Below are 24,913 nucleotides of genomic sequence, written 5' to 3'. Positions count from 1 at the left end.
ATCCCTGCAGAGAGGGCTCACAGAGACACAGGAAACTCCCCACCCCAGAGGGACAGGCCACCCTTGCCAACTGTCCCCAGGGGCAGTGAATTCCCAGGACTCACCCCATGGCTGGGTCCAGCGCAATTCCCTTGGGATTGTACAGCTCCAGGTCCAGCAGTGTGACGCAGGTGTCCCCATTCTTGTTGCAGACGAAGATCCTGTCATCGATGTCATCCACGAAGTAGAAGTTGCCCGTGAGCCAGTCGATGGCCATCTGCTCCACATCTGGGCCGGGAGAGGAGGGAGTGAGGTGAGGCAGGGAGGGACAGAGCCAGGAGCCCCCCAGGATCACACCAACACAGCCAAGGAACGAAGCCATGGGAGCCACGAGGGCAGCGGGACCTGCACCCGTACCAGGGATCTGCCCTGGTCACCCTGCGTGGAGCCACAGGGCACCCACGGCACCCACGGCACCCACAGCACCCACGGCACCCCATCCCCTGCTCCCCAGGGACACGGGACCTGCTGCCCCCAGACAAGCCAGAAACATCGCACACAACCGGGAAAGCATCTGGTGTGAACACCGCGAGAGCATCCCGCATTATCCTGCAGAAACACTGGGAATTCATCCCGCAGAAACACCAGGAATTACCCTGCAGAAATACTGGGAATTATCCACAGAAATACTGGGAATTATCCTGCAGAAACACTGGGAATTATCCTGCAGAAACACTGGGAATCCATCCCGCAGAAATACTGGGAATTATCCTGCAGAAACACTGAGAATTATCCTGCAGAAACACTGGGAATCCATCCCGCAGAAATACTGGGAATTATCCTGCAGAAACACTGGGAATCCATCCCGCAGGAATACCAGCGGAGCAGGGGGAAGCTCTGCAAGGTGGGTGCTGGAGGAGGGAGCGGGCAGCAGGGAAGGGGCTCCAACAGCGGCACCGGGACGGGACACGGGGAGCCACGGGAAGATCCCGCTGGGCGAGGTGGGAGCAGAGCTAATCTGGAGCTGCGGGGACACCCCGGGGGCCGGAGCAGGTGAGGGACAGCACCTGGCACACAGCGTGTGAGTATTTAATTAAACCACTGAAAGCCTGTTAAATCGGATAAACCCAGCGTACCCGAATTCCTGCCTCGCCACCGGCTCAGTGCTCAGCGCTGCCCAGCCCCTCCTGCGCCCGCCAGACCAGAGGCCGGGCTGAGGGGCTGCAGCTCCTGGGGATCCCAAGTGCTCTGGGGAGCTGTCCTTTGGATTATTGCCCCTCCGAGACCCCAGTATTGCAGCACCACAGCCAGCACGGGCAGGGCGGATCAGGGACAGGGGCACAGCAGCCCTGGTCAGAAGGACCCAGAGGTCAGAGGGACCTAGAGAGCCCTGGAGGAAGGAGCAGGGATGGGGCACAGCAGCCCCCCAGTCCCAGCACCCCGAGGTCAGTGAGACCCAGAGAGCCCCAGAGGAGCAGGGATGGGGCACAGCAGCCCCCCAGTCCCAGCACCCCGAGGTCAGAGGGACCTGGACAAGCCTTGGAGGAGCAGGGATGGGGCACAGCAGCCCCCCAGTCCCAGCACCCCGAGGTCAGTGACACCCAGAGAGCCCCAGAGGAGCAGGGATGGGGCACAGCAGCCCCCCAGTCCCAGCACCCCGAGGTCAGTGACACCCAGAGAGCCCCAGAGGAGCAGGGATGGGGCACAGCAGCCCCCCAGCCTGAGCACCCCGAGGTCAGCAGGACCCAGACAGCCGCAGAGGAGCAGGGCCAGACACCACTGAATTATTAACCAACGCAGGGAGGGAAAACATGAATCAAGCCAGGAGGTTTTGCAATGCCCCCGCTCCCCCTGCTCTCCCCGGCGATGCCGAGTCCATCCGCACTGCCGGGCTGGGATGAGGCCATGGGGATGAGCACGCAGAGGGTTCGGGGTGCACAAACCCCAATTCCCAGTGTCTGAGTTATCCGGGCCAGCTCACCCAGCCCTTCGTGTCCGGGCCGTGGCCCTGGGGACGGGGATGGGGACACGCAGCCGGCGGTGATGCCGACAGTGACCCCCCCTCCGGAAGGGTGAGGCCGCGGTGCCCGCAGCCACCACCCGGCGTGAGGCAGCTCATAAAAACAAGTGGAAACAGCCCGAGCCAAGGAATGAGCATCAACCCCAAACCCAGGCCGGCGCAGGGCTCCCACCGCGCTGCCCAACGTGCCAGGGCTGGCACAGGGCTCATGGGGCTCCTGCTCCAGCCAGGATCCCCCTATCCCAGCTCCTGGGGCGACAGAGGGGTTTGTGACGAGCAAAAACCATCTAAAAATGTACACTGGGGTGCCAAGGGCCACGCTCTGCCCCTGAGACGGGGCTGCCGGAACCCTGCTGTCACAACCAGCACCCACCGCCCTCCCCTGCTCCCCCCCAGCATCCCCAAACCTCCCCTGCTCCCCCCCCCCAGCAACCCCAAACCCCCCCTCTGACGCGGGGAGGGGGCGGCAGGGCCCTGCCGGGGCGAGAAACACTTCAGCGAAGGGATGTGCAAGAATTCCCCAAAAAAAGCAGGTCTTGGCTGGCGCCTGCGTGGCTGAGTCAGAGTCACAGGACCGGGGGAGCGATCCAAGCAGGGGCGGGTGGGGAGCGTTGGCAGGATGGGCTCAGGGGCCCTCGCCCCCCACCCGAGGCTGCAGACCCCCGGATTGTCCTCCTCGAGGGGGTCCAACCATCTCCGCCCCATCGCCAGCGCCCCTTTCCCGTCGCTCTCCCGCATCCCTCCGAGCCGGAGCTGAGTCCAGCCCAACACTCAAAAGAGGAATCCAAAGGGAAAACGGCCAAAACGAGCCACAGACTTCCAGCCCCACACTCCCCTCATGCCCATCCTGCCACAGCCGCCTCTTCCCAGGGGAGCCGGGGGTCCTGGTCCAGCCGGGGGTCTCCGGACAGGCCCCAGCTCCGGGCAGGGCAGCCCAGGGCCGGGGGCTGGGGGTGACGCAAGCACTTGCTCCTCTCCCAGGCTGTATTTTTGCAGCTGGAAAGCATTACCCTCCTCAAAGGCTTTTGTTTTCCAGCTTTGCTCCTTCTTTCTGTGCTCACCATGCTCCCCTCTCCTTCGCAGGAATCACTTTGTATTTTTTTTATCATCATCATCATCACTGTTATTTTATCATCATCACTATTATTATTATTATTATTTTCAGCTCTTCCTTGTAGCCTCAGCTAAACCTGGATTTCCTCTTGAACTTTTGGTGGAAGCTAATTTAGAAAACATCTATTTTTAACCCCCTGGCGCTGGCCTGCAGAAACCTTACCCCCCCTCCTTCCCAATCTTTGGAGAGGGGGGAGTGGGGGGCAAAGAGTCTTCCCCCTGCATCCCCCCACCCAAAATGGGAGCCTGGGGACAGTGCCACGGTGAAGACACACCTCGGACCCATCTGAGGGGACCGGCAGGGATGAACTTGTCCCCTGGAGGGGTTGTGCCACGATTCCATGGCAGAATCCAGAGGGCACAGACCAACTCCCCCCCCACTCCTGCAGCCCCCCGCGGGTGCCTCTCCCCACCAATTCCTATCCTGGAATCAATCCTCCTCCTTGCTCAACCTCGGCGGGGCCGTTGCGGGCGATTGCGACACGCCGAGCTCATTTCCCAAGATTTATTTATTTGAGAGTGTTTGGAAGGGAGCTGGTGGGGGCAGAGAGCAGGGAATGTCGGCTTCCCAAGGCTCTTCCTGGGAGAGGCGGCCAAAAAACCTCACGGGGATGGGGTCCACGCTGGCAGCCCCACTCGGGGGGGGAGGGCAGATGGAGGGAGGACGGAGGACGAAGGAGCACCGAGAACTTCAAAGTTGCTCAACACGGGCGGGTTGGCAACTTCAGCAAACCCCAAAACCCACCCGCACAGATGTTTCCTGGTTTCACACCCGCCACAGCCTGAGTGATCCCGGCCGAGAGCTGTTCCTGAGGTCCCCGCCACAAAATCCTGTGTGTCACGCTGAGCTTGGATTTTCCCTTTTCACAGAATCCTGGAATGCTTTGGGTCAGAAGGGACCTTAGAGCTCATCCCATCCCAGCCCCTGCCATGGGCAGGGACACCTTCCACCATCCCAGGGTGCTCCAAGCCCCGTCCAGGCTGGCCTTGGACACTGCCAGGGATCCAGGGGCAGCCCCAGCTTCTCTGGGCACCCTGTGCCAGGGCCTGCCCACCCTCACAGGGAGGAATTCCCTCCCAGTATCCCACCTAACCCTGCGCTGTGTCAGTGGGAAGTCATTCCCTGTGTCCTGTCCCTCCATCCCTTGTCCCAAGTCCCTCTCAGCTCTCCTGGAGTCCCTTCATGCATTGGAAGAGGCTCTGAGCTCTCCCTGGACCCTTCCCTTCTCCAGGTGAACACCCCCAGCTCTCCCAGCCTGGCTCCACGGCAGAGGTTGCTCCAAGCTCTCAGAGCAGCTCCGTGGCCTCCTCTGGCCACATCCTTCTGCCGGGATACCAGAGCTCCAGGTGGCCACTCAAAGAACTCCTTGACACAAGTGGGTCACCGACCCCACATTTCCCACTGGCGCCGCAGCCCGAGGTTCTCTCTCCCTTAACCCGAGCCGCCCGATTTCCCCCGCTCGCAGCGAGGCACTGCAGGGCTGTGGGTTTTTTGGGGAAGGAGCTTTGCTGACCCAGCACATAACTTTGCTCTGCATGAATCAGTTGCTGTGCAGTCTGCAAACACATCAATTGTGGCCTGACAGGAGGAGGAAGGAAACACACAATCTTCCCTCGGATTTAAACTAGGGATTTCGACAGTCTCCAAACAGCTGCGAGGGCAACGCAGCCACTTAGCAGCTCCTCCAGACTCCTGCACAGTTGAGCGAGGAAGAGGAGAAACCCCCTATAGCCACAGAGATCCAACAAGCTTGGCAAAAAATCCCTGAATTCCAGAATCCCTGAGGTTGGAAAAACCCTCCAGGACCATCGAGTCCAACCCGTGGCCAATCCCCACCAGAGCCCTGAGTGCCACGTCCAGTCATTCCTTGGACACCTCCAGGGATGGGCACTCCACCACCTCCCTGGGCAGCCCCTTCCAATGCCTGACAACCCTTCCCATGGAAAAATTCCTCCTGGAATGTGTGGACGTGGCACTTGGGGACACGTTTCAGTGATGACCTGGTGGCGCTGGGTTCATGGTTGGACTCGAGGGTCTTAGAGGGCTTTTCCATAATTATTAACGGAATTAGTAATTCCGTGATTCCAAGTCTGGCAGAAACTCCACTTCCCAGCTACCCCTCCAGGGAGCACTCCCAGGACAGCAGGACTGGGATGGTGGCCAGGAGAGGTCCCAGCTTTGCTTGAAGCAGCCGGAGACATCGCTGGGCACGGAGCTCCGACACCAAATCCTTGTTCCCGTTCTGCTGAGGAGCACTTTCCCCCTTGCCCCAGCACATGGGATGGAGAACAGAGATGGACCAACCTCCACCGCTAACATCTGGCTTGAGATAAAGAATGATAAAGAAATAAAGAATAAATAAAGAATATTTACGTCTGATAAACACACATCTACGGCAGCAGCCAGTTCTTGCTTCCCCACAATGAACAAGCCCTGACATGAACCCCAAGTGCCTCAGGAGGCCTCATGGGGTCCGTGGCCCAAGCAACACCACACCAGAGCTGCCCATCCACACCACATCCCACAGAGATCCCACCCGGAGAGCAGCGGGCGCTGCGTCCCCCGCTCCCGGCACAACCCACCCCGCGGGGCAAGGAGGGGCCGTGGCCAACTTGCCACCCAGTGAGACGCCCGGGCGGCCGCCCCACGAGCCCCCCGGAGCTGCCGGCACACGGCCTGGGCGGAAAAACAGCTTGGAAAAGTCGCCGAAATGTTTCGGCTCAGAAACGCCGGCGGCGCAGGAACGGAGGCTCGTCAGGAATGCGATCCCCAGGGCCGCTCAAACACATCGGTTTCCCACTTTCCTTTTTATAGGGAATGATCCGTTTGATACATTTACATAATACCATAATCTGGAGGAATTTCTGTCTCTTCCCTCCACAGACATCCTCTCCCCGGGAGAACAAGCCCGTCTCTGTGAGGGCACCGCGCTCTGTGGATAAACACTGCTCCTGGGGACAATTTTCCTTAATTAGAAGTATGTTAACAGCACGGGCACAAAGACAAACTCCCGCCCCGAAGGGCGCCGGACGGCCGGACAGACACCCCGTGCCCCCGAGGGTCCAGCACGGCCCCCCTGCTCCCAGGAACAGCCAACTCCTTGTGTCCGAGCCAGGCAGGAGGGGATGGCGGAGAGGACGGCCACCACCACACACGGCCACTGCCGTCACGTCAGCCTCGTTCCCTCAGCAAACCAGGCTCGAAAATAAATAAATTCACCGCCCTCTCTGCTAAGATGTTTCGCTGCGAGGAGGAACCGCTGGGTGGAAGCCGGTGGCCCACGGCCAGGATGTCTGACTCGGCACTGGGATGGATCCCTGGGGCTCTGCGAGAGCTCACGCCCGCCCTGCGCAAGGCAAACGTTCCTCGGGGGCAACGCGGCCCCCCCCGGGACTGTGCAGCCCCCACAGAGGGACATCCCAGCCCGATGAGTGGCAGATGCTGGAGCACTGCCCTTCTCCAGGGAGCTCTGGGACCCCCAGCCCATGTGGTCCCTGTGCCTCGGACCCCCGGTGCAGCACCAGGGCTGCATCTGAAGGGGAACTGTGTCCAAGCGGTCACTGGCTCCTCTCCAGCCCCCCAGTGACACCGTCTCCAGCTCCCCGCGGTGGGGACACCCCAAACTTTCACTCCTCCCCATGTCCTGGCTCAACCCCGCAGCATCCCTGCAGAGCCTGGCTGAGGCACCAGAGGTGGGAAGAGCAGGAATAGGGATGGAACGAGCTCCAGGCTGCGTGGAGGGCAGCCAAGGGACCGCTAATTACTTGGCCTTAATGAGACCATTCCATGGGCACAAATATTCCGTAGAGGCCGAGGGAGGGATGGGGCGCTTGGCTTCCTTCTGGGTGAGAGGAGAGAGACACAGGCTCGACAGGAACCCAGGGAGCACCACTGGGGTGATCCGGGGGGAGGGGGGATGAGAAAGCAGAAATGGGGCCAGCGTGGGCAGGGAGGGTCCTGCAGGGTTCCCGCAGAGAGCCTGGCACGAGGCAGCACGGGATGGACACACAGAGGTGTGCAGGGACAGACAGAGGTGTGCAGGGACAGACAGATGAGTGCTGGGACACACAGATGAGTGCTGGGACAGACAGATGGGTGCAGGGACAGACAGAGGTGTGTGCAGGGACAGACAGATGGGTGCAGGGACAGACAGAGGTGTGTGCAGGGACAGACAGAGGTGTGTGCAGGGACAGACAGATGGGTGCAGGGACAGACAGAGGTGTGCAGGGACAAGCAGAGGTGTGTGCAGGGACAGACAGATGGGTGCTGGGACAGACAGATATGAGCAGAGACAGACAGATATGAGCAGGGACAGACAGATGGGTGCCGGGACAGACGGAGGTGTGTGCAGGGACAGACAGAGGTGTGTGCAGGGACAGACAGATGGGTGCAGGGACAGACACGTTCCTGTCCATGTGAAACCAAGCCCATCCCTGGGCACGAGCATCCTGATGACTCAGGACATTAATGTCACCCTTTTGTCCCCATCAAGGTGGGAATGCAGCTCACCGATGCCACCACGGCCTAGGGGGGTGGTCTCAGTCCACTTGGGGGATTTTTTCCTGTCCCCTGTGAGGGGAAACACCAGGTAATGGGAGTCAGAGGTGCTGGGCAGAGCCGCAGTGGGGTCCTGAGTGTCTCGGTGGCAGATCTTGATTAAAATCATCATCGTGGTGTTGTCCCCTCCCACACAGTGAGCTGGTGTGAGTGCACAGCTCCAGACATGGCCCCCAGTCCTTGCTCCCCCCATCCTCTGCTCTCCCCATCCCCACCCCCTGCTCCCCTGCAGCTCCTGCTCTCCTTCATCCCCAGCTCCCACTCAATCCCTGCTTTCCCATATGGCCCCTGCTCTCCCCTGCTCCTGCTCTCCCCCATTCCCTGCTCCCATCCATCCTGGTCCCTGCTCTCCCCCATTCCCTGTTCCCATTTATCCCCCAATCTCATTTATCTCCTGCTCTCCCCCATCCCCTGCTCTCCCCCATCCCCTGCTCTCCCCCATTCCCTGCTCCCATCCATCCTGGTCCCTGCTCTCTCCCCCAATCCCCTGCTCTCCCCCAGCTCCCCCTTTCCCGTGTCGCTGCAACAAGAACAGCCACAAACAGTTAAAGAAAAAACCCAACAGAAAGGAACCAGGAGATGAAGTTACCAATCATCCCGCTCTCCTGCCAAGTGAGTTCACATCGGAGCCTCTTTCTTGGCCAGGATGAGGCGGCAAGGAAGAAAAATAGCTTTCCATGCAAAGTGGGGGAAGAAATGTACTTGGATTCCTCTGCAGAGCAACATCGCCCTGAAATCAATCTGTCCCAGCGCCCACAGCTCCTGTGCCCGCTGGCACCGGGACAGCCCATTCCGAGTGACAGGGCTGAAATGGAGTCAATGAAAACACCCTGCGAGCCGGGCGGCTTGGGATTGATGCTGCCCAGGAAGGGATTTTAATGGTGGCCAGATTGCCGGCATTCAGGGTTTATAACGCGCTCGGGATCAAATGTCCTGATATTTCAAACCCCTTCCTGGGGGCTTGTTTTATAAAGGAAAACAACAAACCTTAAACCGAGAAATAATAAATCACAGCACCTCTGCAGCCCTTTCCCAGCAGCCCCACATGGATCCTGCCGAGCCGCAGAATTCCTGCCTGTTCCAACTGGGATGGAGCAGTGCTGGGACTGGGAAAGCGGTGCTGGGACTGGGAAAGCAGTGCTGGGACTGGGAAGGAGCAGTGCTGGGACTGGGAAAGCAGTGTGCGGACTGGGAAGGAGCAGTACTGGGACTGGGAAAGCAGTGCTGTACTGGGAGAGCAGTGCTGGGACTGGGAAAGCAGTGTGGGGACTGGGAAGGAGCAGTACTGGGACTGGGAGAGCAGTGCTGGGATTGGGAAAGCAGTGCTGGGACTGGGAAGGAGCAGTGCTGGACTGGGAGAGCAGTGCTGGGACTGGGAGAGCAGTGCTGGGACTGGGAGAGCAGTACTGGGACTGGGAGAGCAGTGCGGGGACTGGGAAGGAGCAGTGCTGGACTGGGAAGGAGCAGTGCTGGACTGGGAAGGAGCAGTGCTGGACTGGGAAGGAGCAGCACCAGCACTGTGAAAGAGCAGTGCTGAACTGGGAAGGAGCAGTGCTGAACTGGGAGAGAGGTGTTGAGACTGGGAGAGCAGTGCTGAACTGGGAGAGAGGTGTTGGGACTGGGAAGGAGCAGTGCTGAACTGGGAAGGAGCAGTGCTGAACTGGGAGAGAGGTGTTGGGACTGGGAAGGAGCAGTGCTGAACTGGGAAGGAGCAGCACCAGCGCTGGGATGGAGCAGTGCCGGCCCCAGCCACCTGCCAGCACAACAAATTCATTCCCTGGCTTCACCAAGCTCCTGGTTCTGCCCGTGCAAAAAGCCACAGAAAAGGGGAAAAAGAAACCGAAAGAGCATGAGAAGGGGAGGGGAAGGGGAAGGAAAGGGAGAGGGGAGCCACCCCAGGAGCCACAGAGCAGCCCAGTGCTCCCCAGTATTTTTCCACAGTCCAAGCAAAGGACTCCTGCCTTCCCCCGAAGGCAGGTGACACCCGAAAGCCGAGCGTCACCCGATCCCAGCGCACCGGAGATGGGGATTTAACGCCGCTGTCAATGCCGGCGTGGAGGCCGAGAGGTGACCGGCACAAGCTTGGGCTGCTGCCAGCTAAAGGTGGCCTCCTAAGGACAGTCCTGGCCTCTGTGCCTGCTCTAGGGAGGTGTTCCCACCTCCTGGTGTCACCTCTGGGGGACAGGGACATGAATTTGATGGAAGGAGGCACAAATCCCACCACAGCTTTTTCCCTCCCTGTCCTGGCCCTGGGTCGGTGGCTGAGCAATGAGGATTGCTCAAGGATGTGATCCCTGACAAACGGCCCCAGGACGGGGTACAAGGCCAGCAGGATAAGCTTGGAGAGCTGGGGGAGCTGGGGGAGCAGCGGGCTCCGGCCAGGACATGGGAAGCAGCAGCACAAGAGCCCAGCAACAGATTTTAATTATTATTTTTTAGTGCTCTGTTTTGGCTCTGAAATTCCTTGGAAGCCCAGCTCCAAACAAACAAGGACATTGTCTGGGGAAACACGCGGAGGCTGGAATCTGCTTGAGAAAACCCACGGGATCACAAAGTCCTCGGAGGTCAAGGATCTGCCACGGAGCACAGAGGGTCCAAGGGGAGCAGTGACAGCGCCGCCCCGGTCCCCAGCTGTCCCCTGCCCCATGCCAGAGGGGTTCAGGGCTGACAGGGGGTTCACAGTGAACCCCCCTGTGCCATCCCGATGCTCCAAGGGGTCGCAGCAGCCTCGGCACAGGCACGTGCCTCTGTCCTTGAGCACGAGTGGGCACGCGGTGCCTGCCAGGATCCTCCCGGACAGGAACACTGCTAGATTGTCACATGGAGTGGAGGAGAGGGACAGAGGGATGGGAGGAAGGATAAGACAAGTTCCCCTTGTTACAATTCAGTGCTGGCAGGAAGGACGAGCCCTTCCCGTGCCATCGCTGGTGCCTCATCCTCGCCACGGGGCCGAGCACGGAGGGACACCGGGGCTGGCAGGACGGTGCCACTTCCAAGGTCCCTGTGGACACGGGGACAGCCTGGATCCTTGCCCAGTGAAGGACCATGTCATCCCACCTGTCCTGACCATTGGCACCAAGCTCCACATGTCCCCCAGAGGTTCCCCGAGCCCCCCCAGCCCACTCCGACTGATGGCAGAGAGAAATGATCCAATTCCAATGAGAATTGGAATTCTCTTTTGCAAGAGAAATGGACAGAAGGCTTCGTCAGCCTCGGATTTTTAGCCTGTCCCCAGAAAAAGACCTGGGGGTAGGGAACCAGCCAGCTTAGATCAACTGAGAAAATCAGTGCCTGTGACAAATATCCACGGGCAGCGAGGTGGGAGCCGAGGGGGCGGCGCCGCGGGAAGCGCTGCGGCTCCGGAGCCTGCGGAGAGCAAAAGGCTTTGGGAGCACAAGGACCAGGCGAACAGCAAAGCTCCGGGGACAGCGGGTCGTGCCAAGGGCTGTTAACAGCCTTCATTTAACACATCTCCCACAGCACAAGTGGCAGGAATCTCCACAGGAACGGAGCGGGACAGGGAGGCAGGGAAGTGACCGGAGCCAGGCTGTGGCACCGCACATCCCAGGCATCCCCCAGCAGCTGGAGCTGCTGCTCTCCAGCCCCTCAGCATCAATCTCCCCCCGTCAGATGCCAGCTCAAGCCCCATTAGCAGCAGGCACCAGAGAGGTCCTGTTCCTGCTGGGAGCAGATAATGCCATAAAGAAGCAAATAAAGAGGGAAACCACTAATTGGATTCATGGGTCTCGCCAGTGTCCTGCGGCAGTGACATTATCTCTTCATCCCGACCCCCAGCACCTGACTCAGCGCTGAGGGAATTCACTCCTCCACTTCCTTTGTGCTGATGAACCAGCCTCACCCTGAGGGAGCCTTCGGAGAGGGACACCCAAAGCAGAGACCCCCAAAATCCCACAGACCCCCTCCTAAATCCCAGGAGAGGGAAGCCGAGCCCTGTCCTGCCTGACTCCACGCTATCGCCTCTGAGAGCAAAGGGTGAGGCCTCTCCCTAAAAATACACCCTGCCCTAAAAATACACACGGTGAGCTGAAATTAACTGTGCACACACACCCTCGGCAGCGCCCACAGCCTGCCCAGCCCTGCCACATGCAGCCCCCAGGACCCTCAGAACCCCCGAGACCCCAGCTCACACCCCACTGCCCTCGGCAGGGAATCGCCCTGGGCTCCAGGATCCACCCGGGACCTTCACTTGCTTGCAGAGATCCACTCCTCCAAGTTCATCCAATTTGCTGGATGAGCCATTGCTCGTCATCCAACAGCGTGGCCGGTGGGATAAGGGGATCCCTCTCGCTTCAGGCCCCCCTGGAAGCCTCCTCAATTTCAGGAGGCAAGAGACACCCCCGGGGGAATGACACCAGGGAGGCAAAACCTGACAGAGACCCACCGCAAACCCCAGATGCTCCAATTCCACCCCGACCAGTTGGTCTGTGGTGTCAAGGGATAAAATCAGTGACAGGAGGGGTGTCCCACATCCCGGCTCTCCAGCTTTCCATGGGGGGACCCCACCAGCCCCACTGCTCTGCACAGGTAGGGAAGGTGCTGGAAGCCCACAGGGACCCCTCTTGGGCCTGACTCAGAGAGCACTGAAATACCAGCCAGTAACTCTTGCTCCCATTCTGACTGCGGAACTGGGACCAGCAAGCCCAAAGAGGACACGGAGCTGTAACCGCACTCGTTGTGGCCACGGAGCCACCAGCAGAAGGAAACTGCCACCAGCCACTCACACCATGACTCACGTGGCACCCACAGAGGCACCTCTGGGTTGGGAGTTTGTTCTTAGTCACTTTTTGGGGTGGGACCGAAGGACGCAGGAACTGCCATCCCAAAACCTGCTGCACAGGCAGCAGCCCCGCTCCTCCCTGTACCCCTTTCCCTCATACCTGCACACCAAGAAACCACTAAACTTGCTAGAAATAACAATAAAAGGTAAGGGAATGACCTGGCCCTGCGGGAAGCTGCCTCCTTCCCAATTTCACCCACCATGTTCCGGGGACAGTGGGGCGGTGGCAAGGAATTGGGGATGGGTGAGCAGGATGGGGGTCCCGAGGGGAGCGGGCACTCACGGTGAAGGCTCAGGGAGATGTTGATGGACCGTTCTTCCACGAAGCCCTTCAGGTTGGGGATCTTGGCACACTTGAGGATGGTCTGCGAGGCGCTGTCGCCCACGTGCACCCAGCACACCGTGTCCTCCACGTAGTTGAAGTCCATGGCTGTGGTCTGCTTGGCGCTGGTGGGGGTGATGTTGGGCACGGGGGCTCCGCTCAGGTACGTGGCCAGGATGTTCTGGGAGTTGGCAATGAGCAGCACTGGAGGGCGATCCACGGGCTCTGCGGGCAAGGAGGGGACAAGGGGGTCAGGGTAGAGATGAATGCCACAGCTGTAACCCCAGGGAAGAGCCCAATGCAGAGAGCCCAGGGCAAGGCTGCAGAGCTGCCCCAAAGCACCACGCTCCCCCCTGCCCAGGCTCTCACCGTTCTTGGCTTTGCAGGATCTGTTGTCCGGCTGCAGGAGATACCCCTCGACACAGCTGCATGTGTAGGAGCCCTCTGTGTTGGTGCATGTCTGGCTGCATGTCCCGTACACAGTGCATTCGTCAAAGTCTGGGAAAGACAGGAAAAAACCCGAGGTTTGGACCAGAAAACACTCCTCCTTCGCTGCCTGAAAAGGGAATGTGGCTCCCACCTTTCTCCAAGGTGGAGCTGGAGAGGAGGGGAGGATCCCTGAGCCAAAGGGACCCTCATACCAGCTTCCAGAAGAATTGAAGGGACCTTCACATCAGCCTCCAAGGAATCCAAGGGATTCCTTCCAAGGCCACCCCATGACAGGCCAGGCAGCCCCTGGTTCCCCGCTCCAGCATCAGCTGCAGCAGGACAACCCCTGCCCGGCCACTGAGCCTCCCTCCAGCTCTGCACCTTCATTCCCACTCCAACCCCCTCCAATGTCCAGCTCTCAAACCCCTGGCTTGGCTGCTCTTTCTTTGGGCAGATGAAAGCCATGCATCCCCCAGAGCTCCGTGCCAGAGCCAGGAACGGTCCCTGCCACCACGTGAAAGGGATGGAGCCAGCACAATCTCCCACTTCGAGATTTGTTTCCATCACACCGATGCCATCAATCCTTGCTGTGACCCTCTCCTATTTTTCCCATCCTCTCCAAGCCAGGGACACCAGGAGCATGTGCCAGTCCCTGACCCCGCACACAAAGACAAAGCTTTTTCCTTATTCCCAGTATTCCTCACTCAGGCTTTTGGGAGCCGCATCCTCAGCGGAGGGACTCCCATCCCATCCCATCCCATGGATCCCATCCCATGGATCCCATCCCATGGATCCCATCCCATCCCATCCCATGGATCCCATCCCATGGATCCCATCCCATCCCGTGGATCCCATCCTATGGATCCCATCCTATCTCATCCCATCCCATGGATCCCATCCCATCCCGTGGATCCCATCCTATGGATCCCATCCCATCCCATGGATCCCATCCCATGGATTCCATCCTATGGATCCCATCCCATGGATCCCATCCTATGGATCCCATCCCATCCCATCCCATCCCATGGATCCCATCCCATGGATCCCATCCCACGGATCCCATCCCACCTGCCCTGTGTTGACTCAAGGTCTGCCCAGCCCCTTCCCCCCCCGAGCCAACCCCTGGCTGCCAGACAGTGGCATTGGCCACATCCCCAAGGACTCACGGTCACCAGCATGGAGTGAGGGCTGTGCCCACCCCAGACCCACCTCTGCAGCTCCTCCGGTCCTCGGCCAGCTGGAAGGAGTGGTTGCAGTAGCAGACGGGGCCGGCCAGCGTCGGTGCACAGTGGTGCTGGCAGCCCAGCGCCGAGCAGTTGGCCAGTTGTTCTGCGGGGACAGGGAAGGTGGAAGAGAGAGGATGTCAACCAGGGAGGAACAGGATGGACATCAAGGACCCAGGGTTGGGTGAGCAGGACCACCAGATACCCCAATGGGAACTCCACACTGCTCCCACCTCCCCAGTGGGGAGAGAAGGACTGAGCCCCCCACCAGAGGGAGGGAGGACGTGTGGGATCCATGGCTGCTCCACGGAGGGGGGGTCTGAGCAGCCCCCACCGTGCCCAGGGCTGCTGATTCCATGCCACTTCCAGAAGTGGCCGAGACCTGGCACTCCTTGTGCAGGGGAGTGGCATGGGATGCAGCTCCAGGGCATCCTGGGGGATGTGGATGCACCAGAGCTCCCCTCCTGTCCAACCTGGTCACTGGAGTGCTCAGAGAGGACAATGGGGGGGTTCAGCACGGGAGCTCCGCTGGCACTGCCACCCCCAGGATGGCTGCAAGGGCAGCAGAGTCCCCAACTCCCTGAGGGGAGAGGGATGGGGAAAGCAGTGGTCCAGCAGCTGGAGCGTCAACAGGGGTTGGGGTGACAATTCAGGGTGATGGCTCAGGGTGACAGCTTGAGGTGATGGCTCAGGGTGATTGCTTGGTGTGACAGCTCGGGGTGATTGTTTGGGGTGACAGCTTGGTGTGACAGCTCGGGGTGATTGTTTGGGGTGACAGCTTGGGGTGACAGCTCAGGGTGATTGTTTGGGGTGACAGCTCAGGGTGACAGCTCAGGGTCATTGTTTGGGGTGACAGCTTGGGGTGACAGCTCAGGGTGATTGTTTGGGGTGACAGCTCGGGGTGACAGGGTGATTGTTTGGGTTGACAGCTCGGGGTGACAGCTCACCTGCCCAAGCCTGGGGCAGTGGCAGGCTGGGACTCAGAAGCAGCTGCGAGGAAATGGAGGAAATGCCTCCCTGGGGCGGCACCGGCTGTGGGCAGGGGGGACTCAGCATCCGGCTCAAGCACCACCGAGGGCTGGCGGCCCCAGCGTGCCCAAACCTGTGAGCACCAGGTGCCCAAAGCCCCGAGCAGCTGCCCCAACGCGGCTCACGTGGCTCACGTGCTGCCCGGCCGTGAAAAATCAGATCCCACTTAAGTAACGAGAGCTGCTACTCAAATATTAATTCCCAGCTCAGGCACAGCTGCAGGAGCTGCCCCAGGCTGCTCCCATGAGATTTGGGCAGTGGAGAGGAGCTGAGTCCCAGCAGGGAGCCCTTTGGGGCCAGGGGTGCTGGTGGAGCGGGGCAGGAGCCCCCCACCCCTGGCGGGGAAGGGTTGGGGAGCAAAGAGGCTCTGGAGCGCGGGGTCAGCCCAGGACACGCGTTTCTGAGCGATTAATCTGCGCAGCAGCACGCTGGTTTAGGGAGTTTTCCAGCAGGATTAGCCACGGGGACAAGCCAGGAGGGGGGACAAAGCTCCTGGAAATTAGGAAAAAACCACAGCGGTATCTCTTATCTGGACCAGAACCCCAGGCCTGGAGCTTTTAAACCCAGGAGACAATGCAGCTATTTCATGGCTGCAGGCTCAGGAATGATGGGCATTTCGCTTCCAAGCGGCTCTGGATAATCTCTGGATCCGTGACTGTGCTGAGCTGAGTGTGGTGGGGCTCACACTCCACAGGAGAAACCAGGGGACCTCATCACTCCTGCCCTGGGGGGGAGAGCATCCCATGGGGCAGCCCCTCCTCTCCTGCAGCCCCCTGGCACCCCCAAACCTACCCCGGCAGTGCGGGCCCTCGTCGGAGCCGTCGAAGCAGTCGTGGAGCCCATTGCAGAGTTTGCTCATGTGGATGCACAGCTCGGTGCCCAGGCAGTTGTGCTCGTTGGGTTGGCAGCGGGACACTTTGCTCTGAGGACCTGCAAGGACACCAAAGGGTCAGCACAGGGACCGTGACCCCCCCCCCCCTCCCCCGGGTGCCAACACCCTCCTTGTCCCGAGGCCATGGCATGGGCAGGTTCATGGGGGGGCCCCCTCCGAGCCCAGTACAAGGAGATTTAATCTCCATTATTAACTGGAAAAATTACAAAGGAAGCCAGGCTTTATTTTTAAGCTCCTCTGAAAAGAAGCAAGGCATGGAGACAAACAACAAACACACCATAAATCCATTAATGGCCTGAAACCCCAGGAAAAGCTCCTGCAACGTCCAGCACAGCTTCACCCCGTGCTGGAGGTGGCTGCAGGGGTGACAATGACCCCTGGCACGGCCCCTACAAATCCTGACCCCTTCCCTGGGGTCTCCTCCTCTCCCTGCCCCAAATCCACGTTTCGGAGCTGAACAAGCAGCATTTCACTGGAGCCACCAACACATTTCTGCCCAGCCAAAACATCAAAATCCCATTTTTCAGGGGCTGTTCATGCCTCACCCTGCCCTCAGCAGGGCTGGCAGCGGGACGGTGGCAGAAATAGCCTGGTGGATCCCCTCGGGCCCCCAGTGAGCAGCGAGAAGGGCACAGCACACAGTGCGTGTCCAGGCACGGTCCCGTTTTAGCCCAGTCACCTTCACCGGAGGCTCTGACAGCGGAGTTTGCCCTAAATAAGCTCCAGCTCTCCTTGGAGAGGAGCGTTACATCACAGCCAGAGCTCCATGTGCCGGCACATCCTCGTCCCGGACACCACCGAGGGACACTGGAGGTGATCCCACCGTGACCCTTGGGCCCCCGGAGGGGGATAAAAGCCCTCGGCAGCACATGGAGCTGTGGGACAGGGACCACAAAGCCCAGGGTTTGTGAACCCCCCGAGCACTGGAGCTCCACACCAAGCAGGGTCCTCAATCCATCCAAAGCCAAAATTTCCCTCTGTCCGTCCTGGGCAGTCACACCCATTCCTGCTCAAGGGATGCCAGAAAAATGGGAATCTAACAGGCTCCAGGTGCCAGATCACTGCCTGGCATCTCAGACACATGCCAGTATGCTCCCAGTGAGCCCACTGGCCTGGCACTGGGGCGATGAGATCCTCAAGGTTGCTCAGGACACCCAGGCTCTGTCACAGCCATCGGGGATTTGGGCTTCCCCTCTTTCCCAGCCCCAGGGCACCCAGCAGGTGATTCCTGGGATAATTTCTTACCGGGTGCCATCGCACAGATTTATCTTTTCACAGAGAGTGGGCCCCCAGTAATTGCAAATTATGGGTTAATTAAGTAACGTCGATATATGGACCAGAAGAATGAAGGGGCTGAAGTGAAGCGCCCAATTCATCAGCCGGAACTGCTCTGCCGTGTCCATTATTCCCTACAAAGAGCCTGGATCAAACCACTTATCCCAAACAGGGCAGGATTAATCCAAAAGCCACTTTGTTTGCTTTTGACCGTGCTGGCGCTAATAAATGAGCCAATTTATTACATGTGACAAGCTTGTGGTACACCCCAAGGAGCCGAATTAGATAGGAATGTTTAACCTCGAAAAACCACTCAGGAAAAAAAAAAAAAAAGAAGGAAAGAAGAAAAGCCATTCTTCCTCCTGCAGTTGATTTGGCAACAGCCCAGGGAGACGCAGATGGGGGGAACACAACGAGGGAAGAGGCTGGAGGAGCAGGAGTGGGATGGTCCCACTTGTCCCGTCAGGATGGCAGCAGTGAGGGTCCTGGTGCTGCCCCTGGGTCACTCCTGAACTCATCAGGACCGTGCCAACAGCAGATCCAGCACGGCAAGACGAGGGATCCGAGGCCTCCTGAACCTTCGGATCAACGGATGGGCCAACCAGGCACTGGCCACAGCTGAGCCACGGCAAATTCCTTCCTCAGAGCCCCTCATCTTTGATCTCCAGCAGGACGAAGGCTCTTGTCCAAGTGTTTTCCTCCCAGGGAAGCTCCGTGGAGCAAAAAACTGACCGTGCAAGAACCGTGCATGAGCCGCTCGCACCAAACGAGCAGCACTGGGGACAGGAAGGGAGCAGCCGATGCTCAGCAAAGCCAGGGAATACTTCAAAGGATTCCCCAGGGAGGAAAACCTGGCACGTGCCTGACGGCATTTCAAGAGGATCTGGCAGGAGAACGTCAGTGCCACACAAACGCCGTGGCACCGAAGGACTCTGGAGCGGCGGCGGGAGCTGCGCTCGCAGCCCGGCTCAAACACGGATTAAACGAGAGTAATAAAAGTCATTCTCTCCCTGCCAGGGAGATAAGGGGGATGAGAGGCTGCTGGAAGCCCTGGTGCCGGAGTGGCGTGAGAAAAGCTGGCCTGGCAATCCTGGAGATACCACGGGCCTGTGCTGACAGGTTGGGAATGAGCCTGGGCAGGAGCAGGCGGGAGGCTCCGCTCATTCCCCGACCCGTGGCAAAGGCACAGATGTGCCCTGGCACCCCAATCGCCAAGTCCCAGGGGGCACAGCATCCCCCTGGCTCCCTTCCAGGGTCTAGGGGTGCAAAGTGGGAACTGGGGGAGGTGGGCAGAGCCCCTCAGGAAGGTCCGGCCGCTTCAGGTCCCCAGGGGTCAGCTGGGGAGGGAATTGCTCCCAAAGAACTCAAGAGATTCCAAAGTTTGGGGTCTGTGGTGGTGATGGAAACACACGAACTCAGTCCCATACATGGTGGTGAGGAGAGAGGAGATGCCAGGCTTTGGTCTGTGCCTCTCAGAGGCTCCCACTTCCCTGTCCTGGAAGTGCCAAGCGCATTCTGAGGAGGGGCGCAGGGTCAGCAGGGGTCCCGTGTCCTCCAGGGATGAGCCCTCAGGGGGCTTTGATCAAACCCAAGAGCCTTCCAACATCCATGACCTCCACATGGATGGGACATGAGGTGCATCCACAGCACCAGAGGCTGCTCCTCACCAGCCCCAGGGAAGAGAGAGGAAGAAGGTGGAGAGGGAAGAGCACCCAAGGGTCCGTGCTCCGGTCACGTGTCCGTACGGACGGAGCGCGGACGCGCGCAGCAAGCGGAACACGCCAATCAGGACGGATTCCTTCCAGCCCCCAAGTCCTCCCACTGTAATTTTCCAGCGCTGCTGATTGACTGGAGCCAGCCAGCCCATCCCAGCCCCCCATCCCTCCCACGGAGGGGCCGTTGCATCATTTTCCCTTAAGGAATAAACAAACCCGGAGCCGAACCAGAAACTGCTCTGGAGGAGACGGTTCTGCCAAGCACAGAGTGAAGTGGGAACCAGAGAGGGACAGCTGGGACAGGGGATGAGGGGATTCTGCTGGGCCCCGTGGTGGCTGTCCTGTGGCCCGGAATCCTGGGACATGGGGACAGGTGGTTCCTTGCTCCAGCCCAGCCGGAGCAGAGCTCCCGGCGCAGCCGCTATCCCTGGTGTCACCCGGCTCTGACCCCTGTGCAGACACCCCCCACATTCCCACTCCTACCCCCATCTAACCCATCCCAGGTCCCTATTTCCTTCCAGAAAGACTCCACCACCCCATCTGGGGCAGGAGCACCTCCAGAGCTGTGGCCACCAGTGTCCGAGCGGCTCCAACAGCTCAGACCGGTGAACCCAACCCAGCATCCTAATCCCAAAACACATCTGGGACAGCGATGCCGCCTTCCCAGCTGCTCCCCAGGACTCCCAGAGATCTCCTTCCCTCACTCCCCACACCCAGGAATGCCGAGGCACTGAGGATGGGGTGACACTGCCCCGGGGGAGCCGCTGCTCCTGACTCTTCCTTCCTCGTGCACGCCCATTTCGATGGGAACAAAAACAAACGAGTCATTCCCTGTTCCCAGGAGGCTGGTTTGGAACTATGGACGGATGGAGGGATGGATGGATAGATGGAGGAATGGAGGGATGGATGGATGGATGGAGGGATGGATGGAGGGATGGATGGAGGGATGGATGGAGGGATGGATGGACGGATGGATGGATGGATGGATGGAGGGATGGATGGACAGAGGGATGGAGGGATGGATGGATGGAGGGATGGATGGACGGAGGGATGGAGGGATGGAGGGATGGATGGAGGGAGGGATGGACAGAGGGATGGAGGGATGGATGGATGGAGGGATGGATGGACGGAGGGATGGATGGATGGATGGATGGATGGAGAGATGGAGGGATGGAGGGATGGATGGACGGAGGGATGGATGGATGGATGGATGGAGAGATGGAGGGAGGGAGGGATGGATGGAGGGAGGGAGGGAGGGATGGATGGATGGATGGATGGATGGATGGATGGATGGAGGGATGGAGGGAGGGAGGGATGGATGGGGGATGGATGGATGGAGGAAGGGATGGAGGGATGGATGGATGGATGGATGGATGGATGGATGGAGGGATGGATGGATGGATGGATGGATGGATGGATGGAAGGATGGATGGATGGGGGATGGAGGGATGGATGGAGGGATGGATGGATGGGGGATGGAGGGATGGATGGAGGGATGGATGGAGGGATGGAGGGATGGATGGATGGATGGAGGGAGGGAGGGATGGATGGGGGATGGATGGATGGAGGAAGGGATGGATGGATGGATGGATGGAGGAAGGGATGGATGGATGGATGGATGGATGGATGGATGGATGGATGGATGGATGGATGAAGGGAGGGATGGAGGGATGGATGGATGGATGGATGGAGGGATGGATGGAGGGATGGATGGATGGGGGAAGGATGGAGGGATGGATGGAGGGATGGATGGATGGATGGATGGATGGATGGAGGGATGGAGGGATGGAGGGATGGATGGATGGATGGATGGATGGATGGATGGATGGATGGATGGATGGAGGGATGGAGGGATGGAGGGATGGATGGATGGAGGGATGGAGGGATGGATGGATGGATGGATGGATGGATGGATGGAGGGATGGATGGATGGAGGGATGGAGGGATGGAGGGATGGAGGGATGGAGGGATGGATGGAGGGATGGAGGGATGGAGGGATGGAGGGAGGGATGGAGGGATGGAGGGATGGAGGGATGGAGGGATGGAGTGATGGACGGATGGACAGACAGACGGATGGATTGATGGACGGACGGACAGATGGACGGACGGACGGAATGGACACCCCCCACCCCAAGGGGCTGCGGCAGGAGCTGAGGTAGAACGCTGATGGCCGCTCGGGGCTCTGGAACACACGTAGAGCGATGGAGCACACCCAGAGGAAGAGGATTAGGAAGGAAAGGCATACATACATATCTCGGGAGATTCATCCGAGCCATCCGGACAATCCTTCTCCCCGTCACAGCGCCAGCCCTTAGATATGCACGTAATCTGATCTTTGCATGCAAACTGTTTGGGGCTACAAGTCTTCGGTGCTGGATGAGAAAAGAAATAACGATAATAAACAACATCAGTTTCTTCCCAAGGACAAGTTGTTTCGAAAGAAAAAATCAAATTTCAATTAAAGGCCGAGATTGGTTCGGGGGGGTTTTTTTTGGGGGGTGGGGAGAGGGTGGGGATGATTTCTTTCCTATGGCTTGGCGGAAGTTTGAGCCTGGCACCGGATCCATCAAGCCTGCCCCTAAGGAAAGGAGGAAATTTAAGCTGGAGCATTAATTACACCGGGAGAAAACAGGAGCCGGGCGCTGCGATGCGCTCACAGATTTTAAAGATCATTTAACTTGGATGAATTAGCTCCTGGGAGCCAGAGGCGCTTCGTTTTCCGTGCTAGGCAAGAGAAAAACAGAGCAAAAAACAAGAAAACCCAAATGAGAACAAATTAAAAAGTATTGCTTTTTTAAATCATGAGGACAGCAGCGGGATGGGGATCCATCCATCCCGTGTCCATGACCCCCAGGCAGCTCAGGGAAGGGTGACCCCACATCCCTCACTGGACACACAGGGAGGGAATGTGGACAGAGCAAAAAACAGCAGGAAAAGCCAAAATCCGGAGGTTGGGGAGGGAGAGAGGTTGGGAAGAGCCTCCTGCCCATGTCCTGGGGGGGGTCACTGAAATGGGAGGGACATTGCACCCCCCCAAACATGGGCTGCAATGGGGGTCACTGAAATGGGGGGTCGCTGAAATGGGGGTCACTGAAATGGGGGGGTCACTGCACCCCCCCAAATATGGGCTGCAATGGGGCTCACTGAAATGGGGGAGTCACAGCAATGGGGGAGTCAGGGCAGTGGGGGGTCACTTGGGGTCCCCTCAAAACACAAGCTGCAATGGGGGAGGAGTGTCACTGCAGCCCCCCCAGAGAAGAGACTGCAATGGGGGCATCATTGCAATGGGGGGGTCACTTCATTCCACCAAACCCAGCCTGCACTGGGGGGTCACTGAAATGGGGGGGGGGGTCACTGAAAATGGGCGTCACTGAAAATGGGGGTCACTGCATCCCCCTGAGCTGAAACTGAAATGGGGGGGGGGGGGGTGTCACTACAATGGGGGGGGTGGTTACTGCACCCCCCAAGTGGAAGCTGTAATGGGGGGTTCACTGCCATGGGGGGATCACTGCCATGGGGGTCACTGCCATGGAGGGTCACTGCCATGGAGGGTCACTGCCATAGGGGGAGGGTCACTGCCATGGGAGGGTCACCGACATGGAGAGGTCACTGCCATGGGGGGAGGGTCACTGCCATGGGAGGGTCACCGACATGGAGAGGTCACTGCCATGGGGGGTCACAGCCATGGAGGGTCACTGCCATGTGGGGGGGTCACTGCCATGTGGGGGGGTCACTGCCATGGAGGGTCACTGCCATGGGGGTCACTGCCATGTGGGGGGGTCACTGCCATGGGGGACACAGCCATGGGGGGAGGGTCACCGACATGGAGGGTCACTGCCATGGGGGGTCACTGCCATGGGGGTCACTGCCATGGAGGGTCACTGCCATGTGGGGAGGTCACAGCCATGTGGGGGGGTCACAGCCATGTGGGGGGGTCACTGCCATGGGGGGTCACTGCCATGGGGGGTCACTGCCATGGGGGACACAGCCATGGGGGGAGGGTCACCGACATGGAGAGGTCACCGACATGGAGAGGTCACTGCCATGGGGGTCACTGCCATGGGGGACACAGCCATGGGGGGAGGGTCACCGACATGGAGAGGTCACTGCCATGGGGGGTCACTGCCATGGGGGTCACTGCCATGTGGGGGGGTCACTGCCATGTGGGGGGGGTCACTGCCATGGGGGGTCACAGCCATGGAGGGTCACTGCCATGGCGGGAGGGTCACTGCCATGAGGGGAGGGTCACTGTCATGGGGGGTCACTGCCATGGGGGTCACTGCCATGGAGGGTCACTGTCATGGGGGGAGGGTCACTGCCATGGGGGTCACTGCCATGTGGGGGGGTCACAGCCATGGGGGGAGGGTCACTGCCATGGGGGGGGTCACTGCCATGGGGGGGGGTCACTGCCCAGCCTCAGCCCTGGGGGTGGCCGGCCCTCTTACAAACCCAACGCAACTGTGAGCCCTTGTTCAAGCCAAGGCAGCCGCACACGCAATTCCCAAAGCATTCATCCCGTGGCATCCCTGCTCTCCTGCCAAATTCCTGCTCCCAGGATCCACTCCACTTCCTGCTCAGCTCGGGAAAGGCGGGGGGGGGGGGTGGTTCTCTGTGTCTGCATCTTCCTCCTGCCATGGGGCCGCTCCACAGCAGGGAGGCTGCGAGGGGAGAGGATGGGGGTGATGCGGTCCCTAATGCCAATCCCATCCCTAAAGGCTGCGAGGAAACTTCCCACCCTGCCACAACCCTGATTCCTCCTCGGAGCTGCACAGGGCTTTGCCTGATGCCGATGGAAGCGCAGCTCCTCCTGCCAACCCACTTCCTTCCCTGCCTCCCTTCCTTCCCTGCCTCCCTTCCTTCCCCGCGCACCGGCGGCATGGCAGCTGCTGCTCGGCACCACGGCGGGAGCTCGGCACAGCCAAGATGGAGACTGGACAGATCAAAATGGATGGAGCATCCCTGTCCTTCCCCTCCAGCTTCCCTAGGCCAGAGGAGCAGCCCAAGCTTGTCCCCTTCCTCCTCCCACCGGGCTGGGGGACAAGCTCCTCCTGGCCCAGCTCTGCTCCAGATCCAGCCCTGCCACCCCCTCGTCCCGGCGGAGCTCATCTGCCGCCTCCATCTCCCGGCCACAGGCGCATCCGAGGCAGGACTCATTAAGAAAACCACAGCAAAGAACTGACACTCTTGGATTTCCTGCTCCTCCTCGTCCTCCCAGGTCTCCGGCAGCCACAGCGTGACCTGCAGCTGCCGCAGCTGCTGGAACCCGCAGGTTTCACTTCCCGAAGGAGCAGGCAGGGCTACAGGAAGGCAAATCCGTGGGAACCCATTCCCAACCGGCTGCCCCATCCCAGCCGCTCGTGGGATGGGAAACCAGAGCCAGGACAGGAGCTTGTTGTGCACTGGCAACGCCAATCCTGGAGCAGGGACACTCGAAGGAGCCATCCCTCAGCACCAGCATCTCCGTGCTGAGCATTCCCACTCCGGGACAGGAGCAGAGCAGGAGCACATGGGATTTCCTCCAAGCACTGACACATCACTCACACACACCCTGTCCCGAGGA

The 24,913-nt window shown here is 59.6% G+C and overlaps 1 protein-coding gene across 3 annotated transcripts in view; it reads right to left on the bottom strand.

Moving 5' to 3' along the window:
* LRP1 (LDL receptor related protein 1) overlaps window positions 1-24,913 on the bottom strand; it is a 79,049-nt gene that overhangs the window by 41,550 nt on the left and 12,586 nt on the right. For all 3 annotated transcript variants that reach the window (XM_048327418.1, XM_048327419.1, XM_048327420.1), the window contains exons 2-7: window positions 21,603-21,725; window positions 16,264-16,401; window positions 14,429-14,548; window positions 13,160-13,288; window positions 12,752-13,015; window positions 105-267 (exon numbers count right to left, since the gene is read on the bottom strand). In XM_048327418.1, the coding sequence (XP_048183375.1) occupies window positions 105-267; window positions 12,752-13,015; window positions 13,160-13,288; window positions 14,429-14,548; window positions 16,264-16,401; window positions 21,603-21,725 (937 nt within the window). The remainder of the gene's footprint in view (window positions 1-104; window positions 268-12,751; window positions 13,016-13,159; window positions 13,289-14,428; window positions 14,549-16,263; window positions 16,402-21,602; window positions 21,726-24,913) is intronic.

This window comes from Corvus hawaiiensis, chromosome 24 (genome assembly GCF_020740725.1).
Source record: "Corvus hawaiiensis isolate bCorHaw1 chromosome 24, bCorHaw1.pri.cur, whole genome shotgun sequence".
NCBI classification, from domain to species: Eukaryota; Metazoa; Chordata; class Aves; order Passeriformes; family Corvidae; genus Corvus; species Corvus hawaiiensis.
Note: the sequence above shows the minus strand (reverse complement) of the source record. Positions and strands in the feature narration are given on the sequence as shown.